The sequence below is a fragment of the Lutjanus erythropterus genome, chromosome 4 (genome assembly GCF_056507025.1).
Source record: "Lutjanus erythropterus isolate fLutEry1 chromosome 4, fLutEry1.hap2, whole genome shotgun sequence".
In the NCBI taxonomy this organism is placed as follows: Eukaryota; Metazoa; Chordata; class Actinopteri; order Lutjaniformes; family Lutjanidae; genus Lutjanus; species Lutjanus erythropterus.
Window position 1 is genome coordinate 13,987,113 of NC_139320.1, and position 22,413 is coordinate 14,009,525.

The following is a 22,413-nucleotide window of genomic DNA, read 5'->3' on the forward strand; positions in this document are numbered from 1 at the left end:
TTAACACATGCACATACACACACACACACACCCTTCCACAGGGCCCAGAGTGGCGCCGTCCGGGGCAGTGGTGGAACAGGTAGTGTCGCCCAGGGGTTGTGTGCTCAATCCACCGGGGGCCAATAGGGAGATTGTCCCACTCGGCCAGGAACCTGCCCACAAAGACAGGAAGTAGAACCCTTCCACCTGATACCGCAGCACTGCAGGGCCCCGGGAGAGAAACATTTCAACGTGACGCCTGTGATGGATTTGCTGCTATTCCCATAACGTGTTTACCTAGGCACACACAGACGGTGAGCTGCAGGCTGCTGCACGTACAATGGAGGCAAACAAGGCAGAGTGTAGCGAAGGCTGTACAGCAAATAAGGCCATGCTTCAGGAAAAAAGTGAAACAACGTGAAGGGAGTGGGAGTCTTTGGAGTCATTACTCATTGTTGTGTGTTGTCAAATGAGATTAACCCTTTCATCTGTTCAAGCCAAGCAGCCATGGAGCAGTTCTCACTTCAGTGACAGTCTGGCTCGTTCTCCTTTCTTCTCTCTTTTTCTTTGATGCAGTTCCAGTCCGGCAAACAAACTCACTCGTGTCCTTTCATCAGGCAGCAGCGTACCATAAAAAATGACTGGTGCGACCAGCACAGCAGCCAGCCGGAGCACATTCAGCATTGCGGGTCACAGTCTAACACAAAACCTCGGTCACAGGTCAAACCCAGCTACCCTTCCTCCTGCAAGACCTGTTACTCAGAAATGTTTACGGTAGAAACAGTAGGTTTTGTCAGTTCTGTTAGGAAACTTACCAGGAAGATTGTTGATTGTTGGGTCTCATTCCCCAGAATGGCTTGGCACAGTGTCTCGTGCACAGCAAATTAATGAGAAAGTCAGAAGGTACGAACAGAGAGCAGGGTTTCTGCAAATACAGGTGCCGTCACAGACCTGTCACAGACCTGTCACAGACCCGAGTTTATGAATTGTTTTCTGGGAAAATCAGTTTGCTTGTTGAGTTCTTCAATTTAACAAAAAACACATGAATGAAAAGGAACTATTGTAATCATATAACAAAAAGTTTTGATGGAAAATTAAAAAAGGTAAAAATAAATAAATAAAGTCATCAGTCATGGCAATGCACAGTCCTGCTATTGTTATATTTGCTTCATGCTGGACACTAAATCATGCCCCAACAAATGAATACTGACAAAATACTGTATTATAATATTTGTAAGAATAGCTGTTATAAAATTAATATTACTATTACAAATATAGCCTACCTTTCAGCCACCTTGAGGTGAAGGTGGCTGCACTTGGGGGCAAAGTGCTGTCGTATCCGCAACACCTCGACTTTCTTGAACTCAGCAGTATAGTTATATATATATAGCCAAAATAAAGACAAAATAACTAACTACTGAGAGTCAGAGACCACATGAATATTACATGAATATTATGACGCAACAAGTGTGAATAGATTGAGTGTGTAATTAATGTCTATATAATGGAATGAAAAAAGTTTTTTTAAAAAGTACTTTCTGCCATTGAAGTTGTTGTTTTAGTTAGTTATTTTTAAAAAGTTGTGGCCAAGCCTTTCACTGAATAGGCCTAATATTTAAATATGCTTTGTCTCCTATCTGTCCAATAAAAAATGTTAGAAATCAGCTACAGCTGATCCAGAACCCTGCGGCCTGAATACTGACCAGGACCAGAAGGTGAGAACACATTACACCTGTTTTAAAGTTCTTACGCTGTTTGCCTGTCAGTTTCTATAATGATTTTAAAGTTCTTTTACTTCTTTTTACGCCATTTCATGGTCTTGCACCAGCATATACAGTGTGTGAACCCATACAGCCTCCCAGGTCTTCTGGCTTGAGTCTGTTAGTTGTTAGCTGGACTAAAATCTTTGGTGAGGCAGCTTTTAGTTTTTATGCCCTGAGCCGCTGGAACGCTCTGCCTGACAATCTGAGGGCAGCTGGAAGCATCAAAGTTTTTAAAGAGCGACTCGATTGTCATTTTTAAATGGAAAGCCAACTCAGCTGTTTAAAAAGCAGTGACTAAGGTTACAGCGCTGATGCCCTCTCTGCCCGCCCCTCCCACGAAAGGAGTCCGATCCTCAGTCACAGCTGGGAGATGTATACCAACAGTGATGTTGCAACATTTACAAGCTCTTACTTTATAATCCAAAAAACAAAATAAACTCACAAAACTGTAGACTTTCTGTATTCAAGTTTCTCTTTTACCGAAGTAAGATGAGCTGGTTGGTGAAACCACAACTACCAGAGATACTGCTCCATAAGAAAACATGCATACGTGAGCCATTAGTGTAGAACTTAACTGGCCAGTTCACACATTATCTCATTAGTTTTATCTAGTCATACCATATCATCTCTCAATGGAATATCATTTATTGCTGTTGAAATCATTAAAAAATACACTGAAAGCCATAGTCATAGAAAACTGTGCAGTATTGGGTTTATGGATGAAATGACAGCAGACAAACCCCAAACTACAAACATGGCTGGATACCAGTACAGGTAAGCAGGAACATGTGTTTTTGTGTGATCTGACCCTCTCAGATCAGAGCTGACACATCTGTCCCTCTTTCTTTCCTGCCCCTTTCCCGGGATCCATCTGCAAGCCTCTACTTCATCACATTTTCCTCTCGTCTTTCCTCTCTGTCTTCTGCCTCTCCTCCTGTCGTCTCTCCTCTCAGCAGCATGTTGTACAGTCTGGGTCTCTCTCTGGGGGCTGCACACTGTGTGTATGTGCCTGGGATGGCAGACAGGCCTGACCCATTTACCAAGCGCTTTCCTCCCCCTCCTCCTTCACTCCATCTCTCACTCCTCGCCTTCGACTCGCTGTGCATTTGTATGCATCACTCTCACTCGGCTGTGTTTGGTATGTATGCCTGTTCCATTCGTCTGTCCATCTCATTTTCCCACTCTTTCTGTTTTTCCCTTCCTGAATGATTGGGGGGGTGGAAGGAGAGGGGGTCTTATCAATTTGCATTGGAGAGGGTGTTTTACAAGATGCCACACACACACACACACACACACACACTCCCAATCTCTGCTAGAGACGCACTCGGTCAGTCAGTGTGTCCCACAACTAAAGATAGAAGGGAGACGAGTGTGGGTAATAAAGACACAAATATCGCAGAAGACAGACGAGAGACGTCCTGGTGAACATCAGGGTGTGTGTGCATTCTTGTATATGGCAACAAAAGTGACACACACACACACAGACATATATTTTTTAAAAAATGGCAGCCAGGCTCACCTTAAAGGGAAAATTCTGTTTTTTTGTGTGTAGATATCCAGTCAGTGTTGCTGGTAAATGCTACTCTATTATAACATCTTTATTTAAGATTTCACAGGTAGCGTATTTCGATAGACCAATATCCTTTATCTAATAATGCTCCCTCTACAGGATTATAGGATTATATATTGTACCACTATTTATATAGCATGTTGAAATACTCTATTAACCACAAAGCAGCACATCAGCAACAACAGCTCAGCAAGGATTTGCATCATTACCACAACAGGACTAGCTTGAAGGTGTGTCTTTTAACTTGAGCTAAATGATCTTAGTTTGGGGCGAGTAAGTGTAATAAACACATAATTTCCTATAAATTCTTCACAATAAAAGTCATGTGTTATTTTATTATTCAAAAGCATTTATTATGAAGCAGCAAAATAAGGAAATGTTGGGGTTTCATCAGCAGTTTCTTAACATCATTAAACAGCTAACAGTGAACACGAAACTGTAAAAAAATCAGATACCTGAAACAGCGACGCAGAGAAGAAACTAAACTTCAAACCACACAGATTCAGTTAGAAGCTACAAAAATACTAACAGCTGAACGCAGAGTCTTTTAAAGAGTAGAGTCTTAAAGCACAAGGTTGTTTGGGGAAGAAAGGAGCATTGTCACAGGTTGGCCGTCATAGGTGAGACGTCAACGCAAACCCTTTGGAGGCAGTCTGGTCTGGTCTGGTCCATCGCAGAAAAGGTCCATCTCGAGCCAACTCAGCGCAGTCATTTACCATCAACACTGACTGGACATCCACATGAAAAGTGCAGACGTTTCCCTTTAAGAAAACGGCTGCGTACAGAGAGAATAAAAGTAAAATGCACAAACTCTTTTTTATTGAGTGTGTGTGTGTTTATGTGTGCTGTGATGGATGACGGACTGAATGAGCCCTTGATAGAGGAACGAGACAGTAATGACCAAACTCAATTAGCCCGGCTGTGTGTGTCTGCGTGGGGCAAAGCCTCTGGCCCACCACTTACAGCACAGAGAGACTCATAAATCCTGATTATTTTAGCTAACGAGAACTCACTCCCATCCCAATAAATCACAAACAGGTAAGTGCACAAACAAGGACCATCAAACACACCCTGCAGTCAAACTGTACGAGTAGCAATGCGCACTCACACTGAGACACATACATGCATATGTGGTGGCCGAGTTGTTAGCTTAAGTAAGGGGCTTAATAAAGCCTCACATCTGAGAAAACAACCGGTGGCACAGTCTAGACACTGACAGACGGGACACACACACACTCTGCAGACCCCAATTAGCTGACCCCACACACACACTCTTTTGGTCTCTTTCTCTCTCACACACGTCTCCTCTGTCACCTCATCTCCCAAAAATGCCTCCTTATGTGCTAAGAATATCACTTTTCCTTTCTCACCAGGTTTTGGGTTTGAGTTTGGTAAAATGCTGCAGTGTTCCTCTGATTTATAAAATGCTTTAAAGAAAAGATTTATTTTTTTTTTAAATTTTGGGAATACTCTTAGCCTAGTCACTTTTTTGCTATGAGTTAGCAGAGAAAATTGTACCATGTATCTACAGCTGCAGTCAGCAGTGAGTTAGCTTTATTAGCTTACCTGGTTCTACAAAAATATCCATCGAACACAACCAGAAACTTAACAATAACATGTTTGTTCAACTGGTACAAAAATTAACTGAGTAAAGTTGTGTGGGGGGGGGGGGTTTATACACCAGGCTACATGTCTCCTTTGTCACCTCATCTCCAAAACATGCAACCTCATGCATGGAAAATGTCACTTTCTCTGTTCACCGGGTTTTGGGTTAGACTTTCAAACTTCAGGTCAAATTTATTTATATAGCACAAAGTCATAACACAGGTTATCTCGAGGCACTTTCCATATAGAGCAGGTCTAGATTGTACTCTTTTTACCCAATTCTAATATTTTACAGACACCCAATAGATCCCACCAAGCACAAGCACTAGGTGACAGTGGCAAGAAAAAACTTCCTTCCCATCTGACATGATTCAGGCTTAATTGGTATCATTGGTAACACCTGTTTTGACCCTACAATTTCATATCAATATGCAGCTATGAAAAATACCTATTGTGAGCTTAAAAGGTGCTGGTGGGCCAGCAAGAAAGACTACCAACAAGAATGTGTATAAATGCATTTTCTACAATATCAAAAAATTGCTATAAAGAAAGTCTTTATGCAGGATCCCGAGAGTATAATATCACAGATCACTTTTATGTAAGGGATCCCAATGTTTCTGTCGCTGCTTTTAGTGTTGAACTGTCTAACTGTCTGCACTGCGTATGGGAAGATAATATCCGTGAGAATGAAGGCTACTGTATAATATGTCATTCTCACACATACTCTAACTGGCTCATTTCTTATGAATTATAGCCAAAAGGAGCTAGTAGAACCGGCCGTGGGAAGCTAGTCATTTTAGTGGTGGCATTAGTCTGAACCCGAGCTGCTCCCTCTGGTCAACACTTGGCTTCTTTCGCCCAGAGTCTGGTAGCTGTTGTTCCTCCTCCGAAACCTCTTCACAACATGAAATCTAATCTCCCTCTTTAATTTCTCCGACCTGTGGCTATAACTGTGGTTTTGGAGGGAGTCCGGGGCCTATTCCATGAGGTTACTGTCGAACCATAACCGCAACCTCTCCCTCTCTGCCATATTTGCGTCTTCTCAGCGTTGACCACAATGCATCTCTCCTACTGACTGAGCTGTCAGTCATCGGTCTTCCCATCATCTCTCCAAACACAGACACACACGGTGTTGCTGCTGGTGCAGGACAGCCGGTGTGCATTTGGAAATCTGTAGTCAGGATTCTGTAGCAAGACTGGGTCAAGTGGACATTGTTCTGGGGCCAGACAAACACGCTGCTGTACATGATGAGCCATGCAGAAGCGTGCGCGCGCACACACACACACACACACACACTCACCTTGATCTCTCTTTACCCTTCTCCTCACATACACACACTGAGAGACACCGGTGTATAAGCCAAAGCCGGAGGCAGCGTAACAACATCAAAGATTGAGCGAGTTGCGGCGGGAGAAAATTGCTGCTCCACCTCGGTCTGGCAGGATGACATCAGAGGTGTGGGTGGTAGAGGGATGTCAGGGGCCTGGAGGGAAAGGCGTTGGTGGTAGAGGGCAGGACAAGAGGGGGAGGAATCAGGTCGGCCGTGGAGGGTTAGCTCCTATCATTAACAACCCTGACGTCATGGCATAACATGGGGAATGGCCTGAGAGAAGGTTTGGATGTGACCGGGGAAAGTTTGGGAATAAATTTGCATCAACTTATGCGTTTTACCTCAACTTTAGGATTGAGACGTGAGCTGAAGTCTCGGGTGTGACTCAGCAGCAGAAGGGAATGTGATTTTTAATCCACTGGTCTTGGAGTTCAAATATTTTTATACTAGACATGATTTTAGTCTCTTTACTTAAACAATAAAATTAAGTGAATCCAATCTCAGAAAATCTCCATTATAAGCTCCTAAAGTTCATGCCAGTTACTAAAGCTGCAATGACTGATTAACTATTAAATTAATCAGCAACTATTTTCCTAATTTATTATTTTTTATGGTAATATAAAAAAAAGAATCTCAGTTTCTCAAATGTGAGTATTTCCTGGTTTCTGATCTTTTTTTTTACCTCCTAATCATTAAAGAAAGTAATTGTAAGTTGCAGCCCAACATTTCACAGCCTCCTTTAAACACGGCACATCTGCTCTCACGGTGTAACTAAATGAAAACTCTTGCCCCAACATTTGTAATCTGTGTACAGCATCAATTTGTGTGCCAGTTTTATTCACTTGCAAATAGCCCTCTCCCACCAGGACAAATGTAATGTCCAAATACTGCAAGTGTAATTTACCCATCTCACTCTTGTTATTGCATTTTTCCAGTCAATATTCTCCCGATTCTGAGGATTCTGAAAGGGAAAAAAGCAGTGCGAGCACGCTGAGGCACTTTTGAAAACGAGCTGTACAATTGATATCTTGTCAGTGTTGTATTATGTTCCTAATGATGATGACACATGACTTGTCTAGCGGTGGGGGAACAGGCACTCAAGGTTTTTACATTCATATAAATGTATTGACTATGTGCTATTCCCCTGCAGCACTGTTGACAAAGTGGATAACTGATAGTAGCAGATGGGTGAGACTGAGTATGGCTGAGGTTTGTGGACCTAATATGCCATCTAGTGGTAGAAGATTCATGTAAAAGACACCAATTAAAAAATGATCTTTTCACCTTAGCGTTCTGTCCTTTATACATACGCACAACATTTATAAACAAATGTGGACTTGCAGGGTTCTTCAGGTCAAAAGCTTTATACCAAAACAAGCATTATGAACCTTTTTATTAAATTCAGTTTCCTACAAGCAAAAGCAGTAAGTGGAATGTGATTGATTATTTCACAAATTAATATAAATACAGATGTATTGTAGTTGTAAATTAATGTAAGGAGAAAATAAACATTATAACCTGTCATTTTCAAAGTACCGGAATCAATTTTACTACAACAAAGAAAAAGTAGTAGTGTCAAAGTAGAAATAATCCCTACCATTGAACAGACGGCCTACTGCAATTAAGAAACATTAAACCCCTAAAAAATGCAGTGTGACAAATTAGTCATAAGGGAGCAATGTAGGCCAAACTAGGCCAAAGTGTAATTTTCATTGAAAAGATTTATTATACCCCAGGAATTATTAATCCAGCATAGTATATCCATCTTCAATATTCCCTTCTGTTGCAAGCATTTGGGAATGCTGGAATTGTACAATTCCATGGTATTATGGAATGTAGGACTAAAGTGGCTAAGTGCCATACAACTTCCCTTGTATTACTTATCTCTTAGATATGCTTACAAACATATAATATTAAAACAAAGAATGAAATGAAGAATTTTGTAGAAAGGTTAAAAAATTAAAAAGAATATACAATCCTGATTCCAAAAAAAGTTGGGATGCTGTGTAAAACATATACAAACACAGAATGCAATGATTTGCAAATCCCTTTCAAACTATATTCCCTGGAATACAGTATAAAGACAATATATTTAATGTTTAAACTTATAATCTTCATTGTTTTTTGTAAATATAAAATGATTTTGAATTTGATGCCAGCAACATGTTGCAAAAAAAGTTGGGGCAGATGTAACAAAAGACATTCTACACATACGTTTGGACCATTCTACACATAAATGAGTTAATTGGTAGAAGGTGATCACAATTGGGTATGAAAGGGGCATCCTCGAAAGGCTCAGCTGTTCATAGGCTGGGGTGAGTTCACCATTTTGTAAAAAACTGTGTGGTCAAATAGTCCAACAGTTTCAGAACAACATTTCGCAGCACACATTGGGTGGGAATTTCGCGATTTCACTATCTACAATCCATAAGATCATTAAAAGATTCAGAGAATCCGCATAAATCTCTGCCCTGAAGGGGTAAGGCCCTTGACCTTTGACCTCTCAGATGGCACTGCATTAAAGGCCAACATGATGGTATACTGGATACTACATGGGCTCAGAAATACTTTGGAAAACTGCTGTTCAGATGTTTTTTGAAAATCATGAGCGTTGCATCTTCTGAGCTAAATTTACATTTTACACAGTGTCGCAACTATTTTTGGAAAAGGGTTGTTTGATGTACAGTACTGTGTGTTTATGTCTCACTTTGTGCTCAGGAATGTCAAGGACTATGTGTAAAAAAATGTGACATTTTAAGACACTATGAGCAGCATAAAAGTGCACCATATTCAAAAGTGGAAAACAACTAAAAAACAAGTAAAGTACAACCATCTGCCAACTTTGCATCTGTACTCAGTCACCTCCTCTCCATCTGTCCATCTGTCAACCAGGGCGCCTGTAGCAGGCCTCCTGGTAGGAAGTAGCGTTGACAACACTGAACATGTCTCTCCTGACAAAAGACAGGAAGTTTTTCAAAGGGCAGAGGGGCTGACTGGCATGGCGGTCATGGGAGCGACAGAAGGTGGTGTGAAATGTCACATCCTCACCGTTGTACAGAACCCTGATGAACAGTTCCCTGTCTTTCGCCTTCGACTTTTCACCTTTGCCAGCTTTTTTCTTTGGTTGTCCTTGCATCGCTGATGGACTCTTCCAGAGTTCAAAGACTACTCTTGCGGCGAAACGTGGAAAACGGGCCGCATCCAGTCCCAGAGCGCTTAGCAACGGAGCCATGGTGACGTCATGGGCTGAAGACAGGGTGAAGACTTCCTCACCCCCTGCGCGAGGCTGCCGACCAGCTTCATTGTCCCTAGCAACACGCTCCATCTTAGTGGCAGTTCTGTTGAGGTAGGGGTACATGGCCAGGATGGCGTATTTATGGTAAAGCCCCACTCTTCTCCGATCCACCTCATCATCTAGCTGCTGTCGGCGAATCACAGCAAACTGTGCCATTGTCAGACATCCCTTGGTGCCATCTCCCAAGGGAACACATGGGAAAGAAATACTGTGGCAGAGATGGCACAGCAAAGAGTCTATAGGGTTTGCAGCTCTGAGCTGGCGGGTGGGCAGACCCAAAGTCCGCGCCATATCAGCGTAAGTCCTCTCAAGTTCAGTATCGCTCACTCTGAGCCGATACTGCCTCCTCTGCTCCTCCTCCAAGTATCTGTTCCTGGCGGGGCAGTCGCATGCCGAGCCGCAGAACAACGTGCTCCACTGGTGCCGCACAGTCAGTTTTGACCAATCAAAGCCCGGGAGGAAACCGTAAAGGAAGGCCAGTCCGCTCTGGAGAGTGCGGCTCTTACCTGTGGTCTCAACCCACACCTGGCGGGGTGACCAGTCGGAGGGGAGGAGATTGTGACGTTTGTAGGCTTGCTGTAGGTGCTGCCCGTTGCGCAGGTGCTGCACCACACCTGGAAAACAATGAAAACAAGATAAGCATTTGTTTGACAATACAATGGACAGTGCTTATAGGTTAGTGATAAAATGCTTATATGGCTCAAAAGTTTGAAAGAGAATCATTCATACACAAATGCTGTAATTATTCCACTTCCAATACTCATTTTGGGTCTTTTTATACATGACAGGATATGAAAAAAAACAATGGCAATCATGTTTTCTAACTTTACTCCTATGATACTTTGCCTACATTGGCAGGAACAAGAAAGTTATTTTTTCTCAGTGATAAAAGTAGTCTCCTCCTAACCCATGACATACTGCCAAAAACAAACAAAACAAGCTATATAAAAACAGTCAATAAAATGTAATAAATAGCAAGGCTTTCCATGTCATTACATCATATTCCTGTAATAAATAATGTCAATTAGACAATAATCTGCATGAGAAACAAAGAAAAAGAAAAAAATATGGTTATAATAATCATCTGCTTAAGACAAAAGGCTTTACTGCATGAATAAGACATTAACTTCTTGATTTATATGATAACACCGATTAATTTATGGTGAAGGAAATCAATAACCCTAACCCTAACCCTTCAGTTAAGATGAGAACTGTCTGGTCTTGGTGGGGAATCCTACCTGTCTGTGTGAGTTCTCCCATCTCACAGGCACTGTGGTTTGGCAGACGGGGAACAGAGCTCAGTGGTGACTCCCAGTGGCCGCGTCCTCCCAGGCCCATGTGACTGATGAAGGAGTTCAGCAGGGGGTGGGAGGGCTTCCTGAGGGCGGTAAATGATAAGAGATGTAGAGAGGGTCATCAAGTGCACATTATTTTCAGATAAGTGCACAGCTTCATCAGTATTCTAAAACGATAGTGAGAGTGGAAGGAGGTTCATTTCTGTTGTTTGGAAAACTTTAAACAATAGTGATGGATTAGTGACCGACAAATGGGTTGATAGATTAATCTCGACGATTATCTGGCATTTTGACCATATCAGCATGAGCTGACGCCTCCATGCACAAGGCCAACAAACAAAAATGATCAGCAAACACATCTGCAGGCAGCTTCGTCAGTGTGGCTGCTGTGGCACGCTGTTATCACTCCCCCTTGTGACTTTTGGGGAGGTGGTGAAGCTGTTATTTTTGAGCCCTGTAGTATAACTCATGCATCAAGAATTTTCCAAAATTTCCTCAGTCACATTCTTCTCCCATCATAAATAAAAGTAAATCAAAACTACACTGTTACGGGCTAACATTAAATATATACATTATGTTATAATGATTAGTGTCATGTAGTTGAATGACATCCTTTCAGACAAACTGTACCCCAATCTCTCTTTAATAACAGCCACGGTTTGAAATCTACAGCATAACCCAATATATTTTTCTATTTCATTAATTTAAAAAAACAAAACAAAAAAAAAACACCTACAACATATGTTACTGGCCAAGTCAACAATGTATATTAGATTGTAATGTGGAATAATGGAATTATTAGCCACCCTGCTCTCTAAATATCAACACTGGCCATTGAAATACATTGAACAACCACACAAGTTTTCACTTGAACAATAGTTTTATTTTAACTATTGGTAAGAAGCTAAGTTATGAATAATGAACTTCAACCCATATCATTATGCAAAACAATTCTCAGTACATTGGCAAACATCCATGCATTTCAAACTTTTTTAATTTTTTGTAATGTTTCAAAAAAGCACAGATAATTATAATCACTTTTATTTATATAGCACCTTTAAAGACTGGGTTTACAAAGTGCTTTGACTGATAAAGCAAAAGAGCAGGATACTCAGGAGGCAAAATAACAACTGAAGGACAAACAGGGGCAAGAAAAAATTAAGCTAAAGTTGAAGTAAAACTAAGATACAAGCAAAAGACACTAAAACAGTAAAAAAAACACAAAACAGTAAAAGAGACAAGAATAGTAAAACAAGAAAAACATACATGAAAATAGAGGAAGGAGATTGCAGACATTACATGATGTTGTCTCGTCAATATAAATAAATAAAAAGAATTAAATAGGATGACATCATGTAATGACAATGTAACTAAGTACAAATAAAATAATAAAATTAAATATATTTAAAAAAGATGACGACATCACATAAACACAAGTCTATAAAAATGGGTTTTAAGAAGTAATGTAAAAGATGTTACTGATTGTGCAAACTTTATCTCCTCAGGCTGGTCATTAATAATATGCATAGTTTCACACACTGTCAATAGAGAGCTTCCTCTTAAAACCACAGCTACAAATATTGACCTCTGAGAAGCAGTTACAACAACAGTTTTATTGTCCCTGTGGGGTTAAAGCCAGCGGGACTAACGTCATGGAAACAAACAAATATTCTGAGAAACATGCTGGATAAACTTCTTTGTTTCAAATCACATGATACTCATTTTCAGTGAATCATAGCTGTTCTCCACTGAGCCAGTTTTAATAACATAATTCAAAATATTTCAACAAACCACCCACAATCCTCTTCTCATGGTGAGAGAGAGGTTTTTTTTCCCACAGAAGACACTCTGACATGAATCTGACAAAAATTTAAAGTGATTAATTCTTAGGTCTGACCTTTCAGGCCAGGCTCTGTCCATGTTTTTTAAATTTATTTTTTTTATTTATTTATTTTTTTTATAGTAGATCGGGCTCAGGTGGGATATGAGGTCATTTCACTTCTGTCTTTTTATTGTGTCCATATATGTGTAGAGCACACATATGCCTCTATATGAAATACTGTTACTGATTATATTATAAATGCTATACATTGGATTTAATTTACATGCTTTACCCACATTTTATTCTGGTGTATTGTCATATGTGATGCACAATGACCATGTAGAGCATCAGGGAAAAGTTGGATCGTGGGGTTCCTGATGCTTTGAGCAAAGCTGCATTTTGGGAAGTGTTTTAATTTGATTACCACTACAAACAATGAGCCAAGAAAAAAGAAAGGGAGCTGTAAATATTTATTTACTTAGTTGCTGTTAGATCACGTCACTTTTCTTGAATTAGAGGGAGTGTGCATCAGACATAGCTTAGAGTGATATTAGTGTCAGTCTATGTCTGGGTCCGGGCTGAAAAAGTGACTTTGTCTGGCTGGGGCTAAAGCTTGAACACCTGGGGCTAGGACCGGGCTAGGGCTGGATCAATCAATCAATCAACAAATTATCACATGAAAAAAAAATACCAGTCATTTTACTGTCAATATACAAAAACCTAATAATGTTTCAAAGGATATTTACAGGTCAGTATGCAACAGCATGTGTGGGGCACTTCCTACATCCACCACCAGGTGTCTCTCTAATACAACACACTGCTGGATTACGGCACTGTTCAAAGTGTGTGGGAGGGAATATGGGATATGGTGATATAAAAAGATGAAAAGAATTTGTTGCCTCTGGACACACATGTATATATACAGATATGGGAGCACAAACACATCCACACACACACAGGGATGAGGGCAGCAAGAGGAGCAGTCCGTGATCTAATAGATTAGAGATGACTGAAGATTACAGTTTAATATAACAAATCTCTGGGAGCTGCAGCTCAGCTTGCTCAGATTAAAGGAGCACGCACACACGCACACACACACACACACACACACACACACACACACACACACACACACACACACACACCGTTTCCATGGTGATCATGGACTGGTTCAGAAACACAGCATAAAAAACGACCTTCTGTCATTACTCTTAAATCACTCTTGTGACTGTAGTGACTGACAGAGAGCAGTAAACTTAATCTGGCATCTACAACCATCAACTATAAAAGACAAGGCCACAAAGACGTAATTTCCCTTTTTTGTCAAAATAAAAGCTTCAAAGCACCACTCAGATGAAAACCCTTGCCTATGTTTTCTATTTTTAAAAGGACAGTTTCCTTTTGTTGTCACGTTGTGTCAGCAGTTGCTGTCACCATCTATCCACTCTCCTCCCTCCGCATTATCATACTTAAATATTCACTTACACAGTAATATATGCAGCACAAGGCTCATGAACACATGGGAGTGGTAAAACGAGTGCAGTATTGTGCCCACAGTGCTCAATTCTGCTTTGTCATCAGCAGATCATTTTACTGAGGGGAGTTTGGGACAATCTAGATTTAATTGGCTACACTGGGAGACTGGATGTCAACGAATGGGGACACAAGTGCAGACAAAGAACCAGCCTGGCTGTCTATTAGGTTGATTGTTGCTAACCAAAGATTACAGAGTCCAATTACATTAAGCAGGGATTATTATCACTGGATAGGACAGGGAAAGAGATTAGCAAAGGGGGAGGAAGGGATGGAGAAATGAGAAAAAAGTGGTAGTAGAATAAATGAGGGGGAGGAATAAACAGAAAAGGAAACGAGATGATGTGTTCTAAACGGGGAAAGTGTGAGAAAGAAAGAAAAGTAAATGGAATGACTGCTGCAGAAAGACAAAAGCCTTGACAAAGGCTGTAGTGGTGGAAGATGAAAAAGGAAAGAGAGATGAGATGTTCCCTGCTGAAGAGAGCTCAGTTAACCACAGACGGAGACAGTGGGTCGGCAAGCTGGTGCCAGCACACACAGGCACAAACACACACACACACACGCACACAACCGAGCTCTCTGTAAGCATTCAGCCCTGGGCATATGCTAGTTCAGATCCCTGTAATTACACCCTGGCCTCAATACAAACAGAACCATCTACAATTATTACGGGGACAGAGAAATATGAAACAAGCTTTTATTTTCAATCTCCATGTAAAAACAGCACATTCAAACCACAAATAATCCAAACACACTTTGCAGTTGAACTCATTCAGCCTCACACCGCTGAACATACAGCAAACGAGCAAACTCAAGCAGATGGAGCACAAAATGGTCCAGATACATGTTGCAGCAGCTCTGCTTGTGATTTCACAGCCTGCAAATGACTAAATCAAGTGTGTATTTTTTTTTTATTCATAATTAACATAAATGTCATAAGTCAGCCTTGTTTCTGCACAGTTTGCTTGCACATAACTCCAAACAACTCCCTGTTCTGCTTCCAAAGCATGTCCTTTTTGAGGATATCCCCATGAAAAGTACTGTGGATCACAAGATGTGCTGCTGCTTCTCAACTTTGTAAATTAGTCCTTTGTCATTCATGATGACTAGGTGTGGGAGAAAAAAAAATCGATTCTCTCTTTTTTATGAATCAACAAAATCGTTAGAATTCAACATCTGGGACCAAGAGGGTTTGTACCAAATTTTACAGCAATCCATTAGGGCTGTACAATTTGGTAAAAAAAGTCATATTGCAATTATTTTGACAGAGATTGGGATTGAGATTGCAATATGCAATATGATTACTGGAAATAATCAGTTTTGCATTTAAACTTTCATGTTCACTGAAAAAAGAAAACTATTAAAATCATGATGATGTGATATTTATTGATATTAACAAACATGTTTTCTTTCATCTGGACAGCAAGATTTTTAGGCCAGGTCATCTATGCAGTACTACAGTATCTCGTTATAAAAAAAAAAAAAAAGCTGTGATTCTGGTTCTGCGATTTGGATACTGCACTTAGCCATACTGCAGTTTTATTACAAGTGAGATTAACTGTGTAGCCCTGCAGTCCATCCACAATGACACTGCTGTCCCTAGAGGTACGATGTAATAAATTGACAAATAATGCAAATACCACCTAATCCTTCCCTAAAGTAATGGGGCTTAAAGCAGGGGAATAGGTCTTGCTCTCTTGTAATGAAATTATATATCTCATCATGTCCTTGTATGTTTGATTTAGCCTCAGATATGGTTGGTTTCATAAAGGCAAACCAACCCTAAATCTAAAATTTATGTTTTACTCTTTTACTGCACTGTTCTGTTTCACACACTGACAATTTGATATATTCACATCAGGGAGCGGAGTACTACAGCAGCTCACTGAGCAAGGGGAGCAAGCACTTGCTCATGGGCACCTCAGTGCTTTTTTTGTAGATGGAGGCAAGAGTCAATTCAATTCCTGTCAATTATTGAATGGAACCCAACCTCTGTCATAAGAGGCTTTTGTGCTGGATGGCCTACTTTCAGCTTGAGTTCAAAGATCAAGGGCACTGAAAACATCTAACAATTAGATGTACATAGCAGATGAGCTCCATCCTGCCAATCTGAAATGCAACTGTGTGTACACTGTGCCAGCTCTAAAGGATTACACCATGCCCACTCCATCCAGATGTGCAAAGCTGATGTGGCTGTAGTGAAAGCTTTGTGCAAAATTAAGTCATTGGCTAAATCTGTACTCAGGTACACAGCCCAAAAGAGGGGACTGGTCACAGGGAATTTATTGACCATAAGGTCTGAGTCATCCAGGAGGATGTGTGTGCACACATCAAAACCACTGACCAAAATAAATGTTCTGGATCAGAAAATAGTGGTTTGTTATTATGCTATGTGAGTACCCACATGAAGAGTTTCCATAAATTAAAGTTAATGTATTCACACAGAAACTGGGTGTGAAAGTGCTGTTTTCAGACTTCTTCTGAAGCTGAAATACAGAGGCAGGCTTCCTTTTAATAACTTCCTATCAGAAGTCTCATCTAGCCCTCTTGAAAGAGCAGCAGAGCCAATGTGAGCAGAGAGCTAACAGTAACTGAAAAACAGAGAAAAGATATGGAGAATAGAACATAATGAATTAAAGAAGATAACATTTAAATTTGTGTGTGTGTGTGTGTGGGTGTGTGTGTGTTTGTATTTTCCACCCACAATTCTGTGGGGAATTTCTGCAGCCGCAATACTTCAGCTTTACCGAAGCTGCTCAGTGAGCATGTAGCTCAAATCAAGCAAGATAAGACTGTCAACAACTGCGCCTCAACAGACCACACACACATGTAAATGTGTTTGTCTTTATGTGTGTATCCATTTGCACCAAAGCGCAGCAGAACAGATGTAGCAAACCAAATCCACCCGCTACCGCTGACGCATGCAATAACACTGGAAAAACAGGGGAATTGTGAACAGATATCTTCGACTGTATTCTTGGATTTAATGCCTGTAAAGACATTTACAGTTTCTTGCCCCTCAAACACCACAGAAAAAAATATTTTAGAACTACTTCCTATTTAGCTCAGCCTAACTAATTTTCTGACAGCTGTTATCCAGCCGGCAGTTTTTGTAGGAGGATATCAGCAGCTGTTGCAGTAATTGGTCTCTCCCACTTTCCAGCAGGTCCTCTTGTTAGGCATTAGGCAGAGATAGCTGTGGCTCTGCTTGAGAAGCCAGCTTATATCCCAGTGGCATTTTGTGGCCTTTACTCTGATCTAGATTAAATGAAAGCCTATATCTTCAGACTCTGGAAACCAATGACAAGTAAGGGTGCCCTGATTTTGTTTTGGGTTTTTTTTGCCTTTGCCTGTAAGCCATGTCAGACAATACTGAACATTTTTTTGTTTTGTTATTACAGCTGCTATGGCAGCATTATGAGACAAATCAGACCAGATATAGGGATGGGTATTGTTTAAAAAAATGACAATACCAATACCAATACCTGTACACTGAAAGCTCTACTGATACCAATGGAGTATTTTATTCAAGACCTTTTTAGAAGAAAAATGTTTGCGGTGATTGACTGCAAGCAAAATTATACAAATCATTTTTTTTCTACCAAAAAGGTACCGTTTGATTGAAGAAGTTTTGATACTATTTACCACCATAATAATAAACATAATAAACACCTTGTTCACTTGGAGGACACACAAGGCAATCCAAAGTAATTATAAGCATGCAAATCCTGTTGCTGATGAACTGCTCCTGTGGTTTAGTTAGCATGTGACAATGATATCTTCACTTTGAAACTGAGCTGGGAACAGGTTTTATGTGTCATCGATTGTCTTCACGATCTGCGTCGAGAAAACCTTAATCTCAATCTCCAGACCGCTTATTTTCACTGACTATTCGGCAACTGATCTGGGTATAATTAAGTGTAAGAATGCTCTTGATGAAGTATTTTGTTTTCTGTCAGAATAATATGTGGGTATCTGGCTGGATCAAAAAGTCATGTTTACATTTCACACTGGCACACTGTTTAGCAGGTTACAGCACAAAAATGGATACTGAGCTAATGTTGAAGTGAATAGTTAAGGCTGTCTTCATGTCTGTCCTTATGGTGACCTCATGTATTAGACACGCATCTGCCTCCACTCTCAAATCCCTTCATTCAGTTGATTACTCGACCCTAAGATTCATTACCAGTAAGAGTTATTCCACTCATCACTGCATCCTGTATGTACTCATCTTGTATGAAAAGGTTGGGTGGACATCTTCAACAGTTAAACATGACAGACACTGGTTTATATTCATTTATAAATCCCTAATTGGAAACTTACCATCCTATATCTCCTCCTTATTAATCTGGTCCAATAGTCACTATTCAACTCACTAAAGCAAATGACCAACGCTCTTAGTCCCACATGCAAACACTGAATTTGGGAAAACAGTTTTTTAGTTTCTGTGGGGTTTTTTGCCTTGTTTTGCTGCTGTATTTATTTAGTTCTAACTGTACTCCTGGCATCATGTAAAATGAGGGCACCACTTCAGTGATGTCTTGAGATTAATAAGGCTTGAATGAATGAAAAACAACCCAGTTCGGGCTTCACATGGCTAAGAAATCAGGCACAAAAAGATTCCTTTCAGTATGTTCACCCTCTACAGACACTACAGGGATGTACATGACATCATTCTAGAGTAATGTACTAGAGAATCTTATGAGGTCAAAATGCCACATATTGTGCTTCTATTATATATTGTGTAGTAAATGAGTGTATACCTGCTCGTGGACAAGGTGCAGTCGATTGCTGGCCGTTTGGTCTTGGGGATGGAGTAGAGTGGGTAGCGGTCGCCATGGCGAATCATAACCTGGACAGACAGCAGCTTGTAGTCAGCAGGACTGTGGCCTGTCAGAGGAGACACCCATCAGCATCCACAATTGTCCTATGTAACAAGCAGTGTAACTAACTGCTATTTTGGTATAAGTGACAGTTTTACCATTACTTATTTTCAATCATTATCAATTATCAATATCTATATCAACTTTCTAAATATTAAGACCATTGTTAAATTATTCAGACTATAGTTGGATTATTCAAGAAGTGTTCACTGGTTTTGAGAGGAAGACAACAAAGGATGCAACTACAGCCTTTAGAAATGTAATGGGTCTTACATGGAAAGGTAAAAATCAAAGCTGCTGATTAATATTTTCATCATCATTGGATAAAATTATTATTTGTAATGTAAAAGATGTTGCTGTTGGTGATGAGCCCACAGAAAATTATCACTCAACTTCAAGTTGAGTTTTCCTCAGCTCTACAGAGCTTTTCAGTGTCCTTAAACTCAATGTTTTTATGTCATTTTGCAGCCAGCAGATACTTTCAGTGCTGAAGCTCTGATAGAATGTACTTTGGGCTCTGAGTGTGTGTGTGTGTGTGTGTGTGTGTGTGTGTGTGTGTGTGTGTGTGTGTGTGTGTGTGTGTGTGTGTGTGTGTGTGTGTGTGTGTGTGTGTGAATAAGGAAGGAGAGACTGGGACACTTTGAAAATGACTGCAGAGAAAATAACAGCACCTGAAAAAAAAATCTCAAAGACATTATGGATTTTCTTCTATGGAGACAAAACTGCCATCCCAAGATAAACTGAATAAAATTCAATTAGCAGTGACTGGTATAACTTGTCTTATGCAGTGGAGGATATTTGTATGATTGCCTTGAGCCTTGCTGAGTTTTCAGGATGAGGACAAAAAAAAAAGAACAAGGCCCCATGCTGCTGTGCTGTAGAGAGCACTGCAGCATTATGGATGATGCAATCTAGTGGAAATGACTTTCGCACAATTAACACATCCCCCGAGTCCTCACACACTAAATTTGACATCAGTACTATATTAAGTATTTATACGCTGTCCATCAAATCGGGTGATTCTAGCAGTTTATCTAAATTTGTTTTTAATGCTCTGAAACAGTGATGCTGTGACACTTGCTGCTGCTTAATTGGACATCAGCAACCATCACTGGTCTCATATGAATTCAACTTTAAGTCATTCAGAAACACAAATCATAAATGTAACCAAGCTAAAAATCATATTTTACATCCACAGGCTTGCAGTATTTAGTTATTTGTCAGTGTGCATGTCTCACCCTCCCAGGCCTGTTCGGTACGGTTGGGAGTGTTGCAGTAGCCATAAGCCTCAGATATGGGATTGGGCTCCTCGGTGTGAGGGACCGGGAACACTCTCTTTCTGCTTTTCCCCAAAGCCACCCCAACACCTCCATCTGCAGCCTGGAAGGGACGCTCCTCCACTATGGGAGTGGTGGGGATCAGGTTCACTGTAGAAGAAGAAAATGAAAGGAAGGGTAGGGAGGTTTAAAATGAGTGAAAAGCTGAAAGAGTAAAGGCGAAATGAAGTAGTGAATAGAACAAATGAAAACAAGACTAAGGGCCACTGCATGTGTCCAATGCCAGGCTCCACAAATACACGTGTACCTACAATTAGGGGTGGGGGAAATTTCCGATTCTTAGATGCATCGCGATTCGGACGTGGACGAATCTGAATCGATTCACAAACGTCCAAATTTCGATTATTTAAATCTGTTAATTAAAGTGATACAGAAGCTTCTAAATAATGTGGAACTAAGAAGCGCGGTACGCGTCATCGCCGGGACACTTTGGGACGCGCACCTGGAGCGACACGCGCACAGCGGAAAACAAACATGGCCGACCGGCAGCCACCTCGCCATGAGGTCCGAACAGCTCCTTCTAATTTAAAAGCAGCCGTGTGGAAACACTTCGGCTTCTACAACGTCGACGGCGGAAGCGAACTGGACAAGAGCCACGTTATATGTAAGTTGTGTCGAGCTTAAATAAAATACTTTGGCAACACAACAAACATGAGAAGCCGTAACTCGATTCCACCCGACGGAGGAGTCGGGGAGACGGCAGGCTGCTGTTGCTGCGGCTACTAGTGGCTACTGTTGGTACTTTCCAGTTTGCACATATTTCCAATAGTTTAATAAAATATAATCGAAATGAATTCTTATTACAAATGCGCTGTTTTTAAGAATTGCAAGTGACGAATGCTTATTCAGTGAGACAAAAAGAAATGTGTTGTTGTGAAAAAGTGCATCAATATACATAAAGATGCATCAATAATTGTTTTATAATCGAATCGTAGCCCCTGAATCGTAATCGTAATCGAATCGGCAGGTGCCCAAAGATTCCCACCCCTACCTACAATCCTCTGCAATTATGGTTTCAAAATTTGAAAAATAGAGGTTGATGATTGGCTTGCTGGTCTGACCTCATTGCTATTCTACCTTCCTGTGTGCCCACTGCAGATTTGTTCCCAGCACCAACTTCAGAGCAAAGGCAGCTCCTGGACACGAGCGCGAGTTACACCTATATTTACACAAGAGGAGTTGTGCCCAGTGTGTATCACCTGAATCAGAGCTGGCATACTTCACTTAAAACCACAAATGTCAATCTCATGGTGACACTAAATGAATAGCCAGGGGATCACCGGGGGAACCGTGAACAAAAGTTAACAGTGTTAACCCATCCGGTAGATCTTGATAGATTTTGCTGAATAAGTGAAAACTTTGGATCATCAACATCATTTGCATTCATCTTCTGGAAACCATGGGTATCAATGGCAATACAAACTTGTTGAGATTACAGCTACCCCTTACTCAAGATTTTAGAGTAAGGGGAAGGTGGTCTTAGTTGACCAGTAACTGTTAACTAAACTGACTAAATCTTTTCTCACAGACTAATGGTTTTGTTGACTATTACAGGCAGCCCTAGTTGAGATATTTCACTAAAAGACACCAACTTAATGATGGCACTACAGGAAAAGTAAGAGGATTCATCATTTGGGAATCACAAATAAATGTCTGTAAAAAATCCTTGACAATTATCTGATATCCACTGAGATATTTCAGTCCAAACCAGGTAAGGCAAATTATCTAAAACCTGCTAAATGTGCAGAGCAGTTTAAAATTACAGACAGATTTATTAAAGATTTTACGGGCATTCATTCAAAAACAGGAGCACAAAGAGTAATGGACCAGTGACAGAGTGCCTAAAATTAAGGAAACCAATTCAACTGTAGTTCATCTCCATGTCAACTGCTCTGTGCCCCAAAACCCCTCACTGCTACCAGTGTGTTGCCTGGACACAAGTGACCTGTGACCCCTAGGAGAAATGGTCCAATGAGAGCAGAGATCGTGTGGGAACTGGA

The 22,413-nt window shown here is 40.7% G+C and overlaps 1 protein-coding gene across 2 annotated transcripts in view; it reads right to left on the bottom strand.

Moving 5' to 3' along the window:
- Positions 1–8,014: 8,014 nt before the first annotated feature.
- Positions 8,015–22,413, bottom strand: part of pxylp1 (2-phosphoxylose phosphatase 1) — a 28,361-nt gene continuing 13,962 nt past the window's right edge. For both annotated transcript variants that reach the window (XM_084717036.1, XM_084717035.1), the window contains 4 exons: positions 20,315–20,503; positions 18,957–19,083; positions 10,782–10,921; positions 8,015–10,157 (listed from right to left, as the gene is read on the bottom strand). In XM_084717036.1, coding sequence (XP_084573162.1) covers positions 9,133–10,157; positions 10,782–10,921; positions 18,957–19,083; positions 20,315–20,503 — 1,481 coding nt within the window. In that variant the 3' untranslated portion in view covers positions 8,015–9,132. The remainder of the gene's footprint in view (positions 10,158–10,781; positions 10,922–18,956; positions 19,084–20,314; positions 20,504–22,413) is intronic.